The sequence below is a fragment of the Cyclospora cayetanensis genome, unplaced genomic scaffold, assembly GCF_002999335.1.
Source record: "Cyclospora cayetanensis isolate NF1_C8 unplaced genomic scaffold, CcayRef3 CcayRef3_contig_33, whole genome shotgun sequence".
NCBI classification, from domain to species: Eukaryota; Apicomplexa; class Conoidasida; order Eucoccidiorida; family Eimeriidae; genus Cyclospora; species Cyclospora cayetanensis.
In genome coordinates this window covers 135291-157232 of record NW_020312292.1, presented here as the reverse complement: position 1 = coordinate 157232, position 21942 = coordinate 135291, and the positions used below count along the sequence as shown (strand labels likewise).

General features: G+C 53.3%; 3 protein-coding genes across 3 annotated transcripts; 2 read left to right on the top strand and 1 right to left on the bottom strand.

The window, feature by feature from the left end:
• The first annotated feature begins 3485 nt into the window (after positions 1–3485).
• LOC34618910 lies at positions 3486–10259 on the top strand. The gene is made up of 9 exons (XM_026333955.1): positions 3486–3640; positions 5019–5085; positions 5300–5974; positions 6047–7441; positions 7812–7880; positions 8313–8416; positions 8765–8921; positions 9054–9598; positions 9665–10259. The coding sequence occupies exons 1-9, from the start codon at positions 3486–3488 to the stop codon at positions 10257–10259; spliced, it is 3762 nt and encodes a 1253-aa protein (XP_026189740.1).
• Positions 10260–11791: 1532 nt separating this feature from the next.
• LOC34618911 lies at positions 11792–17269 on the bottom strand. Its single transcript, XM_026333954.1, is given in 12 exon segments — positions 11792–12018; positions 12271–12461; positions 12582–12679; positions 13091–13301; positions 13774–13884; positions 14120–14364; positions 14815–15119; positions 15464–15657; positions 15700–15892; positions 16126–16711; positions 16759–17046; positions 17252–17269. Coding segments are annotated over 12 exon segments (2667 nt in total).
• A 1358-nt stretch (positions 17270–18627) lies between these two features.
• LOC34618912 lies at positions 18628–21638 on the top strand. Its single transcript, XM_026333953.1, has 5 exons — positions 18628–19311; positions 19546–19855; positions 20133–20272; positions 20954–21157; positions 21270–21638. The coding sequence occupies exons 1-5, from the start codon at positions 18628–18630 to the stop codon at positions 21636–21638; spliced, it is 1707 nt and encodes a 568-aa protein (XP_026189738.1).
• The last annotated feature ends 304 nt before the right edge of the window (positions 21639–21942 follow it).

Here is a 21942-nt window from a genome sequence, read left to right as displayed (position 1 = left end):
TCCAGGACAGTTCGAAGTTATATGGGCTTGCAGCTTATCACTGAAAATTTATGACTGAATTTTTTTCTACGTGCCGCTTGTTTGACCACGCTTGAAAAGAGAATACAATGTATGAGCTGGACAGGGGAGGCTGATGCCATAGCAAGATTGCATATTAACTGCCTTGGAACCGCTCTGGTTTCTCTGGCTCGCCCAGTGTAAGCTCTATTTCTTCCTATCGACCGATGCTAGCGACGTAGCCAAGGTTCTAGTCTTTTCCAATAAACTATGGGTTCTTTAAAATCGAGTTGCTTGTTTGTATTATCATTCCTTCATCGAAAGCGAGCAGCGGCACCTAAGGTGGCAGAGAGACCCTATGCCGTGAGGTAGGGCGTGAAAAAAAGCCAGGATTACTTGTATTGGCGTCATTTTGCTGTCCAGACTAGCCGTTAGCTCTTGTCTTATTCTAATAAACCTTTGCAGGTTGTTGTTAAGCCTAAGGTTGGTAGCTGGCTTGGGTGCCTCGTGCAGTACGACTTCAGAGGTCACCGACAGGCTCTCGCAACACACGAGCAACTCGCTCTTGTGAAGCACAACCTCGCAAGTATGTGAAAATTTACGCTTCGCCGTCAATGGTGCATTTGAGGTTTGCTTTTGACGCCCATCCGCTACTATTTCCACAATTTTGAGTGGCAAAAGGGTGAAGCACTACGACGTTGAGGCTGGCATGCTGTGGGTCAAAACGAAGCGCGGCACACAGCGCTTGTACATGACAACCTAGCTCTGCCAAACCGCTTTTCGCAAAGCGTATATCCTGTTATTTTGGCTTATGGTCAGACTCATATCAGAGCGAACTAGCTTTCACATCCCTTTTGGTGGCCTGGGATGCGTCCCACCGCAGCGAACGAATCCTGAAGGGATTTGGACTGATCTGACTGTGGCCTCAATTGTTGGACTGGCCTAGAGCAAGGGTTAAAATAGCATCTGCGTCGCTTTAGACGATTCAGCAATTATACCCTTTTCATCCCTTGTACCAACTCGGTCGCGGATCAGGAAATTTTTAATCTTTCTGAACTCATGTCTGGGAGCTTCATGAATTCACCAGGAATATCCTAAGGGGTAGGTACCCGCAGTTTGCTAGTGCATATTGGATGGCTCTTCTACACATTGACCACAATGTGACTAGTCCGAACTACTTTGAAACAGCTGGGCAGACTGAGCGCACCAAACACACAGCTTCGCAGTATTTCGCAGCGCTGTACTCACAAAATCCAGTTCCTAGGCTTGATTTTCTGCCCTGAGCTGAATAGGCTTACAGTAGAAGAGTACACTTGTCTATCCGTTGCTCTCCTGCATCCTTGGTCTACACTGAAGACTCCCTCTTCGGTTTGGGCCTAGTGTTGGTGAGCCGAGATCAGCACCCACCTCTGGAAGGAGAGAATATGAGGGAACAGATGGATAGTGCACGCGAATGTATGCATAACACTTAAAAGAGAAAATCACAGAATTATGATAAGCGGTGGTCCGTTGTGCAGTCCAAGCAGGAAAGGCTGATCCTGGTGGCTCGGAAGGCTTGCCAACTGCACGATACGTACATCGAACGAAGAAGTTTGTGGCCAGGTGGCTGTGATCACTTGCCGTACTCCCACCAGCCGATGCACTTTCTTACTCCGTTGATTCGCCTAAACGTTAGAAGTTTTGTAGAGCAATCAAAATTGGGTTGCCAAAAGACTGAAAATCTACGAATTAGGTGCCAACTTTGCCGTGGAGACAAGTGACCCAAGTGGAGTCGGAGTATCCACAGGCAGCTGTAGACCCTCTGGTTTGGACGACTGTTGAGCACTAGCAATACGCTCGACTCGAGTTTCTAGTAAAATGAGGTAGCAAACGGCAGCATCAGGAGCTGACAAAGGAGCCGCTGTGGGCTTCCTCGCAGGCGGGGCACGTTGAAGCTCCCTTTGGTAGCAATGCTAGTCCTCATGGACAGAAATCCTCGAGCTTCTTCACAATGCTTCATGAGGCGTGGACACAATGCAGAGATAGTGTAAATTCTGATGCCCTGTACACGTTTTACTTCTCTTCAGTCTTTTGGCATCAGGGTCCTCACAGTTCAACGCTTCGACGACGGAAAGCCACCGCGCAGCCGAAGTTTTGTTGGTGTAGTCCCCCGTTGGCTGTTGGATACTGTGTGTATCTCTCTCGCCTTCAATTTCTTTTCACCGGTTGCGAACACACTTGTCTTTCCTCCTCTGCGCTGTTTTTGCGTTTCTGTCGATAAGCGGAAATTCATCCGCTCCCCTGCTTGCAGTTGGTGTCGAGGTACCGTACGGAACATGAGGGAGTGTACTTGTACATGGAAAGATAAGGCGTACCGGGCTGCACTACAATCAGGCACATTCTACTGCATATCTTATCTTTAGCAAGGGGCTAGTATGGAATTGACTAATTGGTGTGGCTATTCGTATATCTCATTTACTGCAGAGTATTGTCCCTTCCATGCAAGAAGACGCAACGTTGTGTGCATGTGTTTTAAAAGCTGTATCTGCAACTAGGTGTGCATGTTCCTCTAAGGGGACAGCTAGGTTGCCCGTAGCTGTACCATACCTCTCCCTCCCCATTGTGAGAACTGTGAGGAATTTTGCCTAGGACGGCATGAATTTTCTTGGGAAAGACTTAAGAGCTTTTGATCAGGTTTGTATGAATTTGGAATGAAGTGCTTTTCTCCTGAGACCTTCGATGGAGCGTTACACTCTGCATTCCCTCGTCGCAAAGGGTACCTGCACCACAGGAGAGAGTAGGGAGTCTCTGTTAACCCATAGAGCCCTCCACGCTTTTGCACTCGGTTAGCATTTTTTCGTGGGAAAGTACGTAGCGTTCGCTCCTGGATGATTGCGCTAACCAACCCTGCCCTGCACTACATACCAAAGTATAGCCACTTAAAGCAATCCGGCATTATTTGCCTCATTCTTAGCTGAGTGTGCGAACTGCTGCAGAGAGTGTCAAAGTACGATGCGGCGCATTGTACTGGTGAAGGTCTTTCTCTACAAGGTCTTGCTCATTTCCAGAGCTTGCGCTCCCGACGACTAACATGACACCCTTGAGTGGTGAATTAAGAGCGAACATTTAAGTATGTGTTTGATCGTGCCTGCAGTGTCAGTGCTTCCCGTGGCACGGCAGCCCTGCGGAGAGAAAGAGAAAGAGAGACACTTCCTGTCTCTCTTTCTCTCTCTCCTTCCTGCACACATCCGTGTTTCCCCCTGTGCTCTCCTCTATGAGAACCTGAGGGCTATTTGGCGTGTGCCCTGCCGGTTGGTGCTTTGTGAAACAGGCTATTCCCTGCTACTTCCACAAAGGAATAGAGTTTTCTCTTTATTTAACCGCTAGCTCAGTTACGGAGCTGCACGGGGAGCCCGTCGCAGGCTCCCCTCTCGCCGCAAACTTTTCTGCATCAGCTGTCAACCCCCTCTCTCATGGCAACAAGCGTCTTCTTAGGGAGGGGATAGGCAATGTGTTGTGCGGGGGAATGGGGTCTCTTCCTCCGAGGCAGCCAAAGAACGAGCGTTGCGGGGAACCTCCCCAATGAGGAGCTGAGAGGATGCGCAAGGGGCAGTGTGTCGGCACGAAAGCCTTCAAAACAAGAGTTGTATTCAAAAAGATGGAAGCGAGGCTGGCGTTAAGCAGCATCGCAAGCCGCACGGCAATTAGCCCCCTCCCCCAGAGGGGGTCCCTTCTGCTTCGTGACCTCGGAGTTGTTGGTGGGCACTGCCTGCCTGTTTCTTTCTCGCGCCGTGTATTATAGCAGCTCTCTCTTTACTTTGATTGATGCAATAAAAGAAGAGAGGGGAGGAGGCGGAGAGAGAGACTGTTAGGGAGTCGCGTAACGGGCATCCAAAGTGCAGTGCTCCTTGGAGATTAGGTCTCTCCCCCCCTGCAGCGGCAGCAGCAGCAGCAACACAACGGTTGCAGCTGCTGTAACCTCGCCAGCTAACTGAGGTGAAATCTGCTGCATGAAGCCAGCAATAAGGGCTTGTTTTGAGACCTTTCGTGCGGGATTAAGGGGGGGCGTGCTCGCTCTACCCCCAAGGCATCTGCTGCATCCAGCAAACCAGGCAGCAGCAGCTCTCTTTCCTCGCCGCTAAAGGCAACAACCAGCTAAGGCGCGGACCGATAGAACGCAAGGTTCTGGCGATTTGTTGCTGCGGTAGCAATAGATATTTTCGCATAACTTGCCTCCTCCTGCGCCTCTTGGCCTCCCTGTCTTCTGGCAAGCAGATCACACCTGCCTCTCCCTGTAGTAAGCCTCAGGCTGTGCGGCCCCTGCACAAGAGTCTGATCTCTCCTCTCTTCTTGTTGCCGGCAGCAGCCGCTCCCTCTTCTTCCCCTTTTCGCTTTATTTTCTTCTTATTTTCGTTTCTCAAGACTCAACAGGGAAGAGGGGCAGACGCCGCAGACCCTTTGTCGCTGCAGTGACCCTCCCTCCACACGCTCCGGCTGCCTTGCGGCACTGCTGCCGGGGTTAGGGGCCAGCCGGCTTTCAACAAGCCCCTTTGTATTTTCATCTTGTCCTTTTTTTGCTATTTCTAGCTTCCGTAAGGAACACGGGCGGACAGCAAGGTCTCAGAGGGAGTGCCTGGTGCGCCTGCCCCGAGGTGCCAAGGAAAGCAGCAAAGCGAATCTCGCTAAGGCATATACATACATGTATATCGCCTCTCAGTGTCGCTGTTTCTGCGTCCCCTCCTCTTCGGCCTGTTAACCGACACTCCCTCCTCCCGCCGGGGAATACTGTGGAGAGCCTCTATCCGCAGCCGTGCCGAGACACAGGCAGCGTAGCGGAGATTGCGGCGTGTAAGCAGCGGAAGCCAGGAAGCAACACAACAGCAGAAGCAGTGGTTCAAGCACCACAGGCAGCCGCAAGGGGTCGGCAATCTCAATAAACCCCCCACCCCAAAACTGGTTGCATTCCCCAGTCTGCACTGCCCATTGGCGACTGCTCTCTCTCTCTCCCCGCATCACCGACCCTCTTCAACCCCACCCCCTAGGAAACACCACACCGGCCCTGTTGGTGGTAGTACAGCAGCAGAAGTGCTGGCTAAAAGCTGGGCGAAAGCTCGAGGGATATTTAAGAGGTTTTTCGCGTCGCATATTTGCTGTGGCACGAAAGCCTTGGACAGCATACATACATATACATATACATATACGTACATATACATATACGTACATATACATATATGTACATATACATATATGTACATATACGTATACATACATATACATATATATACATATACATACACCCTCGAGTCTACACCCGCGCTTCCAGATCCCTGAAGCGGTCGTGCAAGGAGGCTTACGAGGAAGAAAGGCAGAAGCCTTTGCCACCATGGAGGCTGCTCTTTCTGCTTCTTTTTTTGAGGAGATCGATCCTGTGGCCCTTCCCAAGAAGTTCGCCTTGTCAGAGCAGACGGAAGGCGGCATGGGAGCTGCGCGGCGCTTACGGAGGGTGCAGAGATCTGGTGGGAGCGGAGGGGATTTAGTGAGCGAGGGAGGGAGGGGACCTCCTTCGAAGCGAGTTCGAGGTGTAGGCAGTGGCGGAGATGCAGGTGCCACAGAAGACGCAACAGGAGGCGAGGAGGAGCGTTGGCGCTTGCTGCAACAGCTGTCTCAGGTGCTGCCTGCTGCGGTGTCGTTCCTGCCAGATGACGCGGCTGATCTTTCCTCGTCGGGATCCTTAGGGGGGGGGGGACTGCCTACAGCTAGCGCCTCCCTCGACTGGGATGCATGCAACAGAGCGCTGGATCGTTTGATCCACAGCTCCAAGCAGAAAGAAGCGACGGCGCCTGTCGCAGAGGGCGCTTCGGCGTCAAGCAGCTCTGGATACCTGGGCTTGTTCGATCTGCCCTTGTCGGGGGGGGGTGCCTCTTCATCCGAGGATCTCCTGGGAAGTCGACGCGATGACGATCCTGGAGTTGACTCGCTTTGGAACGCTGGAGAAGCCGTTCCCCCTGTGGGGGGAACGGCCTCTCCAGGCGGCAGTAGTGGCACGCAGTCTGCCCCCGTGAAGGCAGAGGGTGCTTCTTTTCGTAAAAGTGTGAGCCGCGCTGCAGATCCTATGAAGGAGAGACAGCGGAGGGAGCTGCAGCAGAGAAGGACGCTAGACTTGGCGTCTCAAATTGTGCTTCGATTTAGAGGCGCACGACGCCCAGGAGTGTTGCAGCTGCTGCACCGTTTTTTTTCCTGCAGCAGCAAGCAAGTTCGAGATCCGCAGGAGCTTGAGAAGCTGGTGGGCGCGTGCTGCTACATAATCGCGAGGCAGCAGGGGGACGATATGAGTTTGAACGATATTACTGCGCAGCTAGAGCGCCGGCAGGGAACTAAGGGGAGGCAGCGTTGCCGCTGCATCAGCCGATGGGTTGTTAAAGTGTGTGGCAAGCTGCAGCTGCGGTGTCTGCCCAGACACCGCGATGCGGAGGCTCTTGCGTCGAATGCTTTGCGGCGCATCTGCAGTCACTTGAAGCTGCTGCTCACGCAGCAGGAGCGGCAGGAGCTGCTGCTTCTGCAGCATTTGAAGGATGCTTACAAGCAGTGCCTGCTTCAGCAGGAAGGCGCAGAGACGCCTGGCGGGAGTGGAGGCAGCAGCTCTCTGCAGCGTCAGAAAGAGGGGGGGGGAAGTCTCGCGGAGCTAGATGATGAGGATCTTCTGCGGCTGTTGTTGCAGCAGCAGCAGCAGGAGGAAACAGCGGCGGAGGCAGCTGCCGCGGCTGCATCTGCAGCGAATGCCACTGAAGATCTTCCAGATGTCGATGCCTTTTTGCAGCAATTCGACTTGGACTGTGACGGCGCGAAGAAGACGCAGCACACACTCGAGGACGAGGCGTGGGCTCAGCCTCCGGTGGCTGCAGCAGCAGACAGTGCGAACGGCGAGGTGTTTACTCTTAGTCTTGAGGGAGCGATTCAAAAGAAACTTGCTGCAGCTGCAGCTCTCACTGCCCCTGGAAAGCGTAGCAGTGCTGCCGCGAATTCCGCCTCGCGCAGCAGCTCGAGACAGAATCCTGCAGAGACTTGTGAGGAGGCTGTAGTGTCGGAGGAAGGCATGGATGGAGCCGCCTTGGATGCGCAGATCCAGCAGCATGAGTGTGTCTTGAGGCTGTTGCGGCTCTTGCCTAATGCACAACGCATCAAGCTAGATCACTCGATCTGGCTGCAGAAGCAGCGGAAGGTTGCTCTTCAGCAGCTGTGCGAGCAGTCCGCGCTAGTGGTCAAATGTGTGGGATTTCTGCAGCAGCTGACGGCTGCTGCATTTGCTGCCGCAGCGAAGCGCGGCTCCTTCTCCTTGCCTGCAGTCTCGGCAGGCAGCGGCAGCAGCAGCAGTAGGGGCGGGGATAGTGCAGACGTAGAAACGCAGACGGCTGCTGAGGCGCAGCAAGCTGTCGTGCCTCTCGAAGATCCTTTAGATGAACACTGGGTGTGTTTAGTAGGGGGGGTGGCGGGGGGAGGTCGTTGCTGCTGCGTGTGTCGGATGCGTCGTTACGTGGCAATTCTTGCGATTAAGCGATCTATCTATGTATATATTTGTGTGGGGGGGGAGAGAGGGGAGGGGGACGGGGAGGGAGAGGGAGAGGGTCGGTGGTACATGCGCATTGGGAGCGAGAGATAAAGAGAGACAGAAAGGAGACATATATGTATTTATGTATTTATGTATAAAGACAATTGCTGGATATGGGGGAAGGGGGAAAGATGGGAGCTTTGAAGAGTCACGAGGAAGAAGGAGAGGCTTGTTTGTAGGGTGCAAATATGGCTGCGTCTGTCTGGATGCCTTGGATTTTTGTTTACAGAGAGCCTGTGGACGGTGTGACGCGATTTCAACGGCTGCGAACTTCGTCATCGTCTTCGAGTGCTTGCAGGTATGTTGGGGGTTCTGCAAGCTCCATACCAGCTATCCCCTTGGATGCATGCAGTGTATTGTATGTGTTTCGTTGTGTTTGTGTCTCGGCAAGCTCCAGACCAGCTATCTCCTTGGATGCATGCAGTGTATTGTATGTGTTTCGTTGTGTTTGTGTCTCGGCAAGCTCCAGACCAGCTATCCCCTTGGATGCATGCAGCGTATTGTATGTGTTTCGTTGTGTTTGTGTCTCGCCTGAAGTTTCTGCTGTGTGGCCGTTCTCATCGAGCTGGATGTTGTCTCTTGCTGCTGCGCTCATGCCTGCCGCTTTTGTCACACACAAGCATGCGCCTCAGGGTGATAGGTGTAGTAGGCGCAGCAGCAGCAGCTTTTGTGTCTCGCTTTCTCTAGTTCTCGCTGCTTGTGTTTCCTACCCTGTGTATGTCTGCTGCAGGTCCCTGTGTTTCAGCGGGTAGTGCTTGAGGCTCTAGAAGTTGATCGGCGAAGTGTGTATAAGAGGCGGAGGGAACAGTTGCAGCTCGCCATCGCCATCTTCAAGTACGTCAATTAGAGGCGCAGGTGTTTGGGCAGACAGAAGTGTGTGTTGGAATGGTTTTTTCTTCCACCGCCCTCCTCTGCCCCCCATGTGTTGTTTGTGGCGTGAGGAGAAGGAAGCGGCGTGTTTGGGGTTTTATTGGTTTTTTCTGGCTCTTTACCTCTGTCCGCGTATATATATATATATATCTGTGTATGTTTATATATGTGTATATATATATATGTATGCATATATGTATATACATGTATGTATGTATGTTTGCATAAGACCCCTTAGTTGCGTCTTTCTGTGTGGTGGAAGTGCCGCGTGAGTGTATTGCATCGCGCTGCTGTCTGAAGCATGCGCCTCAGGAGATCTCAATCGGCGGCTTTAGAGGAGGTTACGATCAAGACGTTGGGGCCGTTGCTTATAAAGGCGGTGCATTGTACGGAGTTGGCGAGCGAATTGTTGCAGATTGCGGCGAGTGCGCCTCTTCCAGGCTCTGCCGCTGAAGGGCTTGACGGCAGCGTTGCGGAGGAGGGAGCACGCCTTCTTTTTCCACCCAGGTGTCTTGCCAGCGGAGGAGGAGGCTTGGCAGCTTCAAGCAGCCAGCAGAGCGCCTCCCTTTCCAGCACGGAGGACTATGCGTTGATGAGGCAGGGGGGGAGCGAGGGCAGTCAAAGCTCCTGCGAGAGGTCCTCTTCTGTGGCTGCGTCTTCGAACGAGCACGAGATGTCGAGAGCATCGGAAGAGAGGCTCCCCCTGCCGCAGACTTCAAAGGCTGCACGTTCTCATTCCTCTCCGCGATCCGCAACAGCCTCGTCGTCGTCGTCGTCGTCGTCGTCAACTCCTCCCGCAGCGTTGGCGTGTTCGCTGAACTCGAAGGGAAATGTGTACTCGGGGGATTTGATCAGCAGCGCTGCAGCTGCAGCGGCACTTCGCGAGCTTGAGGAGGGCGACTTCACCTTCGAAGAGACGCCCATGGCGCGCGTCGTGTCTCTGCAGTATGAGCGAACGCAGCAGCGGTGGGTGTGCAAGTGGAGGGAGGGCGTTGGAACGGCTGGCCGCTGGCACAGACGGTGCTTCTCCGTTGTGAAATACGGCGAGCAAGGTGCCCATACACTTGCGGCTGCAGTGGCGAAGAGGCTGCGAGACAGACGAAATCAAGAGGCTAACGGCTTGAAAGCCAGCAGCAATTCTTGCCTGTCGGCAGCGGCTGCCGTTCCAGCGTCTGCAGAGGGCTCCTCGACGCGGCGGGCGACTGTCTCGAGGGGGGGGGGCCCCCCTCCCGCTGCTGCTGCAGGTGCTGCAGGTGCTGCAGGTGCAGGTGTGCCTGCTGTTGCAAGTTCGGAAAGCGGGAGTGTCGCGTCGCAGAGATGTGCGACGACAGCGGGATCTAAAGGACGCCCTAAACGCAACGCCGTTGCAGCCGCCTCTCACACGACCACGAACTTGGGGGGGGGAGCAACAGGCGTGCAAGAGCCAGAGTCTGCCTTCTCTCTCTTTGGAGCGAATGAGAATCAGCGGGAGTCGCTGCTGCTTGCCTCCCTTCCTCCCGATCCGAATCTCTCCACGGTCGTGGCGTCTGCTGCGTACAGCGACGAAATGGAGCGGCTTGCACAGCTTTTGCACAAAGCAAGACGCAATCCTGTTCTTGCCAAGTGGTTAGATGAGAGGGCGCCTCCTCCAGGCCCAGCAGAGCTGCGAGCGGCGGCGCAGTCAATCGTTCCTTTTCTTGCTCTGCAGACAAGTGGTGGTAGCAGCAGTAAGGAGGCTTCGGCTGGTGCGTCGTCTCAGGCTTTTGGAGTAGATCGGCAGCCTCTCCCCAGGAGGGGTCGCGTGGCGGGTGCACGGGAGGGTATGTGAGATGATGTACAAGAAGCAGTATAGAGGGAAATGAAAGAGGGAAATGAAAGAGGGAAATGAAAGAGGGAAAAGTGAGAGGAAAGAGAGGGAAAGGCAGTCGCGCTATGCTGCCTCGTCCAGCGCTAAATACGAACACGAGACGAAGAAGAGGGGAGGGATCTTTTTTTCCCTATGCTCGTTCTCGCTGTCTCTCTGGCGATCGCGCTAGCTCTCGTTCTAAATATATATATATATATACATATATATCTCTATCTGTCTCCTCTTCTCGTCCTCTCTGGTTTTATTTCTTCGTTTGTGCGCGCTGCATGCGTGGGGGAAGTTAGCCAAGGGAGTGCTTTTGACTGGACAAGATCGAGGGGTCGGCACCAGTCGATGCTTTTTGCAGAGCACAGCCGCAAGTCTGCGGCTTTGGCATTCGTGGGAGTGGTGTGGGCAAGCCGTGTTTAATTGCTTTTGTCTTGATTTTGGTATCTTCTTCCGTTTGTTGTTTTGGCTGTACCGGAGCAGTACGCGCCTTCATATGGAAGGCGGCCCCTCCTTCCTCGCGGCAGTGAAGGGCGGCTGATATATCGCAGACTCCGGAAACTTCCGCCTTCTCCTACCCGCATTTTAGCCCTCTACCGCTCCTATCGTTACTCACAGGCCGCGCCTTCTCCAAATATTTCCAGTCTCTAGTGCTCGACCGGAAAAGAGGAGAGGAGCCTCGAGCGGCTGCCGACAAGTCGACGATGGCGGAAGAGGCGGCTGGCTGTGGGCAGACATCCATAGGCCTTTCCCTGTCTGTGTATGGATTTCAATTTGGCTTCTGTGGGGCAGCAGGGCCTCGGAAGATATATATATATATATCACATATTTGTGTGTGCCCAGAGTACGTGTATCTCCATCCGCGTGCCGAATGTGTGTATACATTTCACGCGCGGTGTTGGCTTTGGGGGCGCAGAGGGAAGGCGCGGGAGGCTTCTTCTCCCCCTGTAGGCCATCTGTTGACGCGCACTTAGCATCTGGCAAATTTCTCCTAGGATATTGGTACCATTCGCTGTTTGTGTTTGACTCGCATCACGCGTGTTCTCTGGATCTCTGATTAGGAGCCTTTGTTTGAGGACATACATGTCCTTCAACAGGGAGGGAACAACATATCTACATGCATGAATAAAGTCTGCAAACCTCCACCGGGGTGTGCATTGCTCCTTGCGACACGCGGGTGCAGGGATTTTGCACTTTCCCACGCCAGTCGGCGGAGTTTAAAAAAATACCGTGTGGCGTGGGAGAGAAGTTGTTTAAGGGTTTTTCGCCTCAGTGAGCCCTAGATGAGCTGCCACGGAAAGAGGGCATGCAAAAACACACTGAGGATGGGGGAGGGAGCGCGGCTCTGCCTTCTCCGCCTCCACCAATACCTCCTCTCTGCCTGCTCGCTTCCAGGGCGGACTACGCAACTGTTGGGATTCTATTGCTGTCTGGCTCTTGCCCCTTCCCTCCACCCCGTTCGCTCTCCTCATGGCGAGCTCAAAGCAGGAGAAACCCTTCTTTGAGGGTCAGAGCGCATAGGCACTGACCACAAGAGCAGCTCCTAGGCACACCGAGACAAATAGCGGGATCGAGCGATCCCCGTAAGAAGGCCCTTCTCCGCCGTCCCCCCCGCTGTACAGTGGATCGTAGCCACGCTCAGGCATCTGGTACTCCGGAACAAAAGGCCCCGGTATCTTATCATAGTAACTCATGGCACGCCACATATTCACAACGCCATTCGTGCCGAGGGCCCCTGTAGGCAACGATAGAGGCGAGTTCGTAAGCGCTGCCAGAATTTTTCGCTGTCGGCTTCGCGTCCAGACCCACGCTCTCCCTTTGCTTATCCACCTCCCCCGCCCCCCGTTCCCTCCCCCCTGTTCGTACACTCAAATGAAGCTCTGTAAAAAGGCACCACTCCCCGTGTCTCTCTATATTCGGCTAGGCCGCAGCTATCCACTTCGGGTTGCTTCGCTTCGCTTTCTCCGAGCTACCAGAGTCTGCTCACCTGCCAGCGCTTTTGAGCCCGTGACTGAGTACATGATGGCCTTTTCTACTTTTCTGCTAGGACGCTCTGTGGAGTGCTGCCAGCCAGGAGGGTTCACAGCCTCGAAATAGTGCCACAGGGCAGCAGCCATCCCCGAGACTATGGGAGCCGCAAAAGATGTGCCATCGCAGTACGTGTAGCCTAGAGACACCAGCAGGAAACATGCACACCAACACACACACACACCAACATACACACACACACACACACACACCAACATACACACACACACACACACACACACAGCAATTCAGGCAAGAAGGGCTTCCAACTGGGCAGGAGCTCTGCTTTGCATCTCAGAAGGCATGCATGCATATGCGACAGCAACTTGTAAGGTCCCTCCCTGCCTTTGAAGCCCATGTACAGCTCTCTACCCAGAGAGACGTCCCACTGATACATATAATATATATATATATATATATCTAGAGACGCTTTTGCAAAGGCAGTTTTAGAAAGGGGGCGCCTTCATATAAGCTCCTAAAGATCGGTGTGTCTGAAGTTTCTTTGGTGTTTGCTCTTCTTTTTGTTGTTGCTTCATTCGAGAAGGCTGTGTCTAAGCGTCGGTCGGGAAGCCTCTTCCACAACGCTAGCTTCTAGTGCCTGTGAGTTGCTTGGCATGTGCTTCAGGCTTTTTTGTGTTTCCAAGCTTCATCCTCGCCCCCCGCCCTCTGTGCCCTCGAAGAGTGTCTCTCTCTCTCACGCGCCGCGAAGTTCGCACACCCCCCTCCCCCAAGTCGAGAGGAAGCAATTTACTTTAAGGATGCACAAAAGTCAGCGCAACCAAAGTGCAGCCGTGCCGCGTGTACTTACAAGAAGTACATTTTCTGCTGCCGGAGTTAGCCCTGTAGTTCGTGCCTGCGTAAAGCAAGGTTCCTGGGGCAGCAACGTCGACGCCCTTCATTCCGTAGTTAGAAAAAGAGGCCCTAAACCCGGAAATGTCGCTGGCCATTACGTTGATCAAGCCGCGAAGGCGGAAGGCTCCCGGCGTAAAGCTAGAAGCAAAGGCACAAGGGAGAGTCCGGTCTGCAGTGTGCGCAGCAGCGTGCGACAAGCGGATACAGACGCACGCCGCGTGGAAAGGGAAGAGGGGTGCGGGAAGGCAGCGTCGAAGAATTCAGCCTCAAAAGGAGGACGAATGGCAATGATGAAAGGCCGGGGCAGCTACAAAAAGAAGGGCAGAAGAACATGCAAAAAGAAGGGGAGATGCCCAGTTCAAGAGTACCACAACAGATGATCAAATAAGGAGCGCCAAGAAGACTGGAATTCCTGCTAAAAAGGGGGCAAGCAGCTTCGAGGCTAGCAATATCACCTCTGCCCGCATGCGGGCAGGCGCACTCCTAGCAAAGGCACACGAGGAGCGATACGCGCGCGCACGCAGACAGGGCCAGCATTCGGAATCGACCGATCCCTTCGAGGCTCCCCCCCGACCGCCGTCCACTAGGTGTTTGAGCAAGTTTCACGCACTAGCAGCTCTCATTTTCGTCGATATCGCAGGCAGCATTGCCCGCAGCAGTGACCGCCAAGTGCTCGTATCTCAGAGCTCGGTGGAAGGCCTCATACTCTGCCGCCACGAATCTAAAAGACACACGACAGACACGGAGAATGAAAATAGGGGGAAGAGAAGGCGCATTGGACTTAGTGAGGCAGCAGCAAAGCATTGCCACAGAGGCTACATGCTTCTTGCAAGGAAGAAGGAGGCCATACGATCAGGCTTATTGGGAACGCAGTGTGTCGAAGACCCCTGGACGCGAGCACGACTTAATATATCTCTTAAGCCCCAGGCGCGCTGCGCACGCCCTGCGCATCTCACCCAGGCCCGCCGTATGAGTGATTGGAAACGTTCGCCTTCATTTTAACGGCGTAATCCAAGGCAGGAATGGTGGCGGATGTCCACACTCCATTTTTGCTGCCCACCCGGAGACACATGACTTTGGGGTGAGGGTGGATCCCCCGCCCCCCACGTCCATCATGCGCTCGCGCCGCTGCCACTGAAGTCACCAAAGTGCCATGTCCTGCGTCATCTGTAAAAGGGTAGCCGTTGTCCTCTACGAAATTCTGGAGAAGACGAACCGGCATGAGAACTCCGCAGGAGAGCAGCCGGCGGCACATTTGTAACCGAGGCAAAACGAGCATTTGAGAGCGCAACTCGGGAGAGAGCAACAGCACAGTACGTCAAAAACAGTAGAAGCACGCCTAGAGGAGAGCATAGGCAAGCTGCACATTCTATCGGAGAAAACTGACAAGCTGCACATTCTGTCGGAGAAAACCGACAAGCTGCACATTCTATCGGAGAAAACCGACAAGCTGCTCATTCTATCGAAGAACATCGGCAAACTGCCCATTAGATCGGAGAAATGACGAGCTGTGCATTAGATCGGAGAGGAAAGCCTCATATACAAGGGACACAAAACTGACAGCACGAGCCACCCGGCACACGTCGTCTAGCAGATTTTGCTGTCTGTCTGCCCTTCAATTGCTATCTTATGCACGAATAGGTGCTATCGCATGGAACGACGCTGCCAAAGCATTGCACTGGCGCTTCCACACAACTATTTGGCCTCTGGCTGCTCAGCGATCCTGGCCCGTGAGACGATCCACGACATTAACGCCTCTGCCGGTGGCGTGTCTTACCCAGCCAAAGCAGTCGTCTACATAGCCGTTTCCATCGTTATCAACTCCATCGTTGCAGTCTGTCTCCCCGTCATTATCCCAGAAAATGCTGTTTGCGATGTCAAAGCCGTCAATGAAGTCCTGGTGCAGGTAGCACCCCGTATCCAGCACCGCCAGCACAACCGGCGAGGCGTTCACTGCTCACACAAAAATCGCAAACACCACAGGGCACTGTCCATCGGCAGGGAACGGGGAGAAAGGAGGGGGAAGGATGCGAAGGCGGTAGAACTTCGATGTAGCGGCACAGGAGCTCACAGCAAAAGAAGTGGTGCCATATGCTTCCCCCCTCATGTGCCCCATGACAGGAAAAAAACCTTAGCCCTCGCAAAGCCCATCCCTCAGTTCGCACAGCCCGAAGCCCCTACCCTTCCCCTTCCCTCCCTTTCCGCTCGAACGGCCTCCCAAATACACCAGATCGCGTGTGGCTTTTATGGTGCCCCTCTGTTAACTTCATCTGGCATTAGCTCAGAGTCGTTCGCCGCACAGCTCTCAATTGCCTCGAGCTTTTGCCATGCTTTCTCAGCGGCAACAGTGAAATTCCCAAAGAAGGAGTGCAAATACCACTGTCGCATTTGGAATGGATCGCCGAGCAATCCGGAGGGAGTCCTGAAGATCTCAGGTTGCGAGCTGTCCTTTGCATTGTTTCTTTCCACGGCATCCCCCGTCGCGTGCTGGTCGCTAAACGCCAGTCGCTCCGTGTTTTTCCTAACAGGATTTGACTGTGCCACATCGGGAACCTCACTTAGAGGCTGCAACATCTGTAGTTCTAGCTTGCGGTCTAGAGACACCGTGCTGACGCACGCCAGTGCCTCTGAAAGAACGACCCCAAGGGCCCCAGTCTCCGCGTTTGGGCTCCCAGATAGAGATTCGGCTACTTCCCTTAGAGTCGACAAAAATTTAGAAGGCCGCAGATCTGACTGAGGAAAGCACGAACACATAAAACATGAGAGGCAGATCTAGGTGCACAGAGGCGGGTTTGCATGGTTCTTTTGCTATAATCGCTGCTGCACGCGACGCGAAGAAAGCGCTACCAAGTCTCGAGTAACTGTAAAACGATACGCAGAGGTTCCAGAGGGACAGAAGACACATCAGGCATTGCTTTAAATCAGCGGCGTCTCAGGATGGAGAAGCCCTTAATCCAAGAGCGGCTGTTGGTAGTTAGAGCAACGGTGGCCAGAAGGAAAGAAGGGGCAGCAGCACTACTCACATGTGTCTGTCCACCCGATTTGTTGATGCGCAGTATATCTGTGCTGAGGGTTCCATAGTAGGCAGCCACCATCGGAGGGGCTCTTTGGAATTTCTCCCTTAGTTTGTCTCGGCAGTTACCCAGACACCCAGAAAGACTAAGCCCCAATTTCGCGTGCAGTCCCAGGGCCCTAGTAAACAACCAGAGAGCAAGGTACCGACCTTCTAAGGCCTCTCGAGCCGCCGCTTGCTCCAGTTCAGCAAATCCCACGCGGTCTTCCATGTATACTCCGCCGCGAAGCAGCACGCTGCTCTCCCAGGAAGCCCTGTCTCCTTTAAGGATCCCTCCGTGCCTTTCGCTTCCTCCTTCTCTATGTGTGTTCGGGTTCTCGAAGAGCTGCATCGGGACTGTCTCCCTGCTGCAAAGCCCTTGGATTGCAGAGGGGACTTTTTTCTGGAGTGTCTGGAGACATTCGGGGTGCCAGGAGACAAGGAGTCGGTACGTTTCCCTCGTCCGTGCCCCCTCTGCTTGAAGCTCAGCTAACTCCTACATGCAGCAGGACATAGGCAGGGTACCCCTAAGACACAATATACTGGAGTCGACGAATCTCCGCTACATTGTAGCGGATTGGCGAAGCAAGGGAGAGAACTAAAGGGCCTGGAGGCGGGGCAGTGCCCTGTACCGCTTGACTGCATGGCATTGGTTGCTCGCCTCTCTGAATCTCCTTCTGGTTTTGAATGGGCCGTTAAAACCCTCTTCTGCTCCGCTATCGGTTTTCGGCTCTTTTCTTGTTTCCATCGTTGTGCTTTTTGATGTGTGCAATGTGGCGGCGCAACGCTTTCTGCGAATTTCTGGGTTTTGCGGCAGTCGCTGGCCCCTTTCTTGAAGGTAGAAACTATCACAGAGAGAAACACTGAGGTGATCCCGCCTGCTAGGTGGCATGGTGCTGGCACTAGCGCTAAGGTTAGCAGTTTTACTGCCTCCGTCACTTTGCTCTCCTGTACCACCCTCTATCCTTAGGCAGTAAACCCTCGAATGGGGGAGAATTAAAAGGAAAAGCATCGACTTGAAAATGAAGAAAGCTACCCTTTCAAACACTACCATGCTTTTCTGCGGCAATGGGAGGAGATTTGCACCAGCACTGAGATCAAGAGGACGGAAAGCAACAAGATAAGCACAAAACGACGAAAATGAGCTGTCATAAGCGTAATGGCTGCAAGTACCAGAGTTAGGGCGCGACCCGCAGCATGGACAGCGTGACTGGAGAGAAAGGGGAGGAAACAACACTCAAATATCCGTCCTCAGGTTCATCGAGGTTGGGATGAAAAGGAAAAGCGAGTGTCTGCTTGGGGTTACGGATGGAGCCTTACAAACGGGCGTTCCAAAGCTACGATTGGCGACACCAGGCCATCTGCCCCCCTCTTGGTGTCTGGCTTACATTTACACTCCAGTAAGAAGTATCAAGGCGGCTCGATATCACTAAGGTGCGAACCAGTCGCAGATGAAGGCAACTCAGAGGTGGACATAACGCTGATACCGGGGAAAACTCAATTGCAGCACCTCATGACCCTAAACAAACATACAATGGTAGCTTAAACAGAAACTGGATTACGAAACGATGAGGAAAGAGAAATTCCTGTTCCTCTTTGCCTAAGGAGCGCCTGGTGTACGGTATTGCCCCTCCAGTTTGCAACACTGAAGTCGCAGACTGCTGAAAGCAGATCCGCACGAGAATTTGCGGCTAGTGGAAATCAAATGCAAGCCTCGCACGATCACATAAGAGAAGGAGAAAAAACTAATCCCTATTTCTCTTTTGAGGTAGAATAAGAGTGCAGCAGCGAGACAAACAAGACAGATGGTGATGCGTCGTTGCAACAGCGCCCGCCTATCCGTAGCACGAGTGATGGTTTGCTGCTCTTGAGCATGAATAAAAACGGCTAAATTTCATACAATATTTAATTGACGTGGTCTCTCGGGCGATGCAAATTAATAATCGGTTCGCGCCACCGAACGAACAGAAGTGCCCAGTCCCACAAGCAATAATAGCCCTAAAGCCGAAGTACAAAAACAACCCCTCCGGCGCTACAGCCCCCAGGGCTGCTTGTCCTGGCTCGCCCAACAAATCCTGACAGTCGGTTTTATTAAGCGGGGAGGGTCTTAGATGGAGTTTGTGTACTTCACAAGCCCGTAGGGGCGGCTGTAACAGCGCAGACGGCACAGGGAAGGATGGCAGGGCCCCTCAAGACGAGCACTCCTTCCTGATCCCATCCAGGTCTATGCTTTATGCTACAACCACACGTATCTCGCTTTGAAGAGTCGCATTTATCCGGCTTCGTAGCGCTCCGCTTGCACCTCTTCAGCCTGCCTTTCTCTGCTTCCCTGGAACGCGCTTTCAAGTTTCTTCTTTGCCTGCGTTGTGTCTGTGGCTGATCCGGGCGCCAAGCTGCATTTATGGAGGAATTATGGCGGGTGCTTCGTGGTCGTCTGAGCGTCGGAGTCGGGAAGCCGCCTTCTACAAACGAAACAAGGAAACTTCAATGGGCCCCCGTAGGGGCCCCCCAGGGGGCCTAAGGGACTTGGGGACCCCTGATACGCCCTGCTGTGCGCCTGACTGCACGCCACCCGCGTCCAGCCGCGTGGAATCTTCTCGAAAGAGAAGCAGCGGAATAGACTCAAGGAAAAGGGAGTGCGAGGTTTCCGATTCCGAGTGCAGCAAAGAGAACGTTGGCAACAGCAACAATACGGAAAGTGGGGGTCTTGAGCAGAGCTCCAAGCGCCTTTTCGGAAAGGAAAAGGATCAAAGACCCACGAAACTGCAGCGCGCATCGAGCGGCAATCACTCTAATGGCGGAAACAGCAGTAGGAAGGGAGATGAGACAGGCGTTGAATCTGTTGTTCCTCGCGTACACCGGGAGTTGCGTTGCCTAATTCCTTCTGTGCCCCTGAAAAGCCGGAGAACGTCTTCTTACGCTCCAAAATGGAGTTTGAGGGAGAAACTGGATCTCCTGCTGAAGATGGGAATCGTTGCCACTACAAAAGTCAATGAAAGCGAGGAGGTCCACACACTCAGCATCTGTGGCCAGTTTGCGGAGGAAAACCACCTGGCTATGATGCAAGACAGCGACAGAGTCTCCTACTACAGAAAAGTAAGACGATCGGGCTAGCAGAAGAAGGAGAGGATGACGCACGCAAAAAAGCGGGAGAGGGGGCTCCAAGGGTGTATATACTGCAGTGGGTCGCAGGGTGCATGCTGCAGCGACCTGCCCTTGTGGAAGAGTATGCGCGCTTGTCACCCTTGTGCTTGCAAGCATCGTTGGAATTTCGTTCTTGGTTATGCCGCTTCCCCTGCGTGTGGTGTCTCGACTACGTCCCCTCCGCAGGCAATGAACTGGACCGGGGATCCGTCGAGTGCTCGCCGCAAGCTTGTTGAGGGGCGCCGCGTGCTGGAAATCGGAACGGGCCCTTTTTCTCTGCTCTCCGTGAATGCAGTAGCTGCCGGCGCAGCCCATGTTGTGGCACTGGAAGCTTCGCGGCCTTCCCACTCGCGGGCTAAGAAGTTCGTCGAGGCAATTGGAATGAGCCAAAAGATTGATGTCATCCACGGGTACTCGAAGCGGATCCCAACGGAAGTTTTCAAAGATCCACAAATTATCATTCACGAGATCATAGGCGACTTTGCTTCTCAGGAAGGTCCGGAGGGCGGGCTGCGGGCGCACTTAATACAGCCGATCCTGTGTGTTGTGCCGTCGAATACGAAAATCGATGGTCTGAGGCGGCGTGGCGAGGGGCCTATGTGCATAGACCCAGACAGATACATACACAGCTATTTAGTTCTTCTTCTAGTTGTATTGCACCCTTCTTATGAGCCTCTGCTGGCCCCTCTGTACTTGTTGCCACAACTGTGTGTGTGTGCGTGTGCGTGTTTGTGTGTTTGTTTGTGTGATCCGCGCCGCATGATTCTCAACAGGTGTCGCCGATGCGGTTTCCGATATCCAGGAGAGGACAGGCTGCCTCCCGTTGAGTATCCCTTTTGGGGCCGAGACGCTTATCTGCCCGGCCAGTCTGCCGGAGCCGGAGCATTTCTTGTATCCTGCGCACTCTTACGAGGTAAGAACGCTAATGAACGGGGAGATCGGTAGCATGGGATTTGGGAACTGAGAAAAGTTTAGTTTCTAATACAGAATTTAGGAATCCTCATTAGAGCAAGTTCTCAGTGTGCATCATCATCATGACGCATGACACTACGTTGAAACGGTGCGGCCTGAGCCACGATCTTTCGAGATACATATACTCTTCGTGGCAATTCAGTTTTTCGGGATAAAGAATCCTCTGCGCACATGGACCTCAGTGCAGATGGGCTCTAGACCATACGAAAAACATGCACCTACCTCTACTGTGATCATGAGCCAAGCGGTGTTCTATGCAACAGCTTCGCAACAAGAATGACTACCTATAATCCTTTGTAATATCAAGTCCCTCATTTCATGGGCTTCTGCCGATTGTAAAGGCTTCCTCGAGAGGGCAGGGAGTACTTGCAATGGGGAGCAACGGATGTGCAAAGGAGAAGTGGTCTTCTTCTAAAATTCTTTGACCACGTGTTTACGTTGAAAAAAGTATTACGACTGTAAAGTTTACGAGCGTCTGTTGGCTTGCTTTTTGTGTAAAGCTCCTTTAAAACTAAAAGAACGCGGGCAACAAACAACATAACTACGGCCCTAAGGTGATCGCGCTGTGTGACTATCTGGCATCCTTCTGCTGATTCGTTTCTTTCTCCTTCTCACTCCTCAGGGTCGTAGCATACTCTCCCCCCGCCGCATCCTGCTCCAGTCTGTTCGCCTTAACACAACGCATCTACTTCTCAGCGAAGGCTTCCAGCCATTCGAGACACTCAAGTTTCAAGAGCCGATGGCCAAGCAAATGGAACAACGCAAAACCCTCAGCTTTGTCATCCACAAACCGGGACATATGGCAGGGTTGCTAGTCGTCATCAAGGTAAGCAGGGAGCAGCAAAAATCCTGAGCAGGCAAGCATACGGGCACGCTAGGAGCCGGTTTGATGGGCTGCGTTGTTCGTTTTGCGTTCACCTTTCGCCTTTTTGTTGCAGATCGAGATATATCCCGGACAGTTTTTTGGCACGTTCCGTAACGGTGAGACAGACTCGTGGTATACTTCGCTTGTATTGCTGCCGGAGGAGATTGAAGTCGAGACAGGGGACAACATAACAGTGGAAACTCTAGCAAACATGCGCAACTATTCAAGAGTCAGCGGCTCCAAACAATCGCAAAAAACAGCGGGAAAAGCCGAAACCTCCATTCTCGTCTCTAAGCCGACCTACACGTTCACCATCTCGGTATTTAGACCGTCGTTCAGCTGCCGCAAGCCGCTCAAGGCATTCAAACCGATTGTCGTATCCTTCGAGGAGCAGGCACCCGTCCTCAGCGGGGCAACACGGAAGTACGCAGACAAAAGATGAAGATCATGGGCCCTGTGCTTGGGAGGAACGACAAACTAAGCCCAACAGGCTGCGAAATTAAAAAAAAACTACGGGAGTGCAAGTGTGTGGGAAAGCGCGCGCGAGAGACCGTGTGCCACGGCTACAGTGTGTACGAAGTGGAACAGTAGCTCTACGGAAACAGGAGTGACCGGCAAAGTAATACGACAACAATATCTTACTGCGCCTAATCTCGAGTTTTCTGTACACGATCTTCCAGAGGCAGAGGGACCCCGTGCAACACACCAACTATGTGTGCACTGACGTGTAGGATTCCGCATAATGA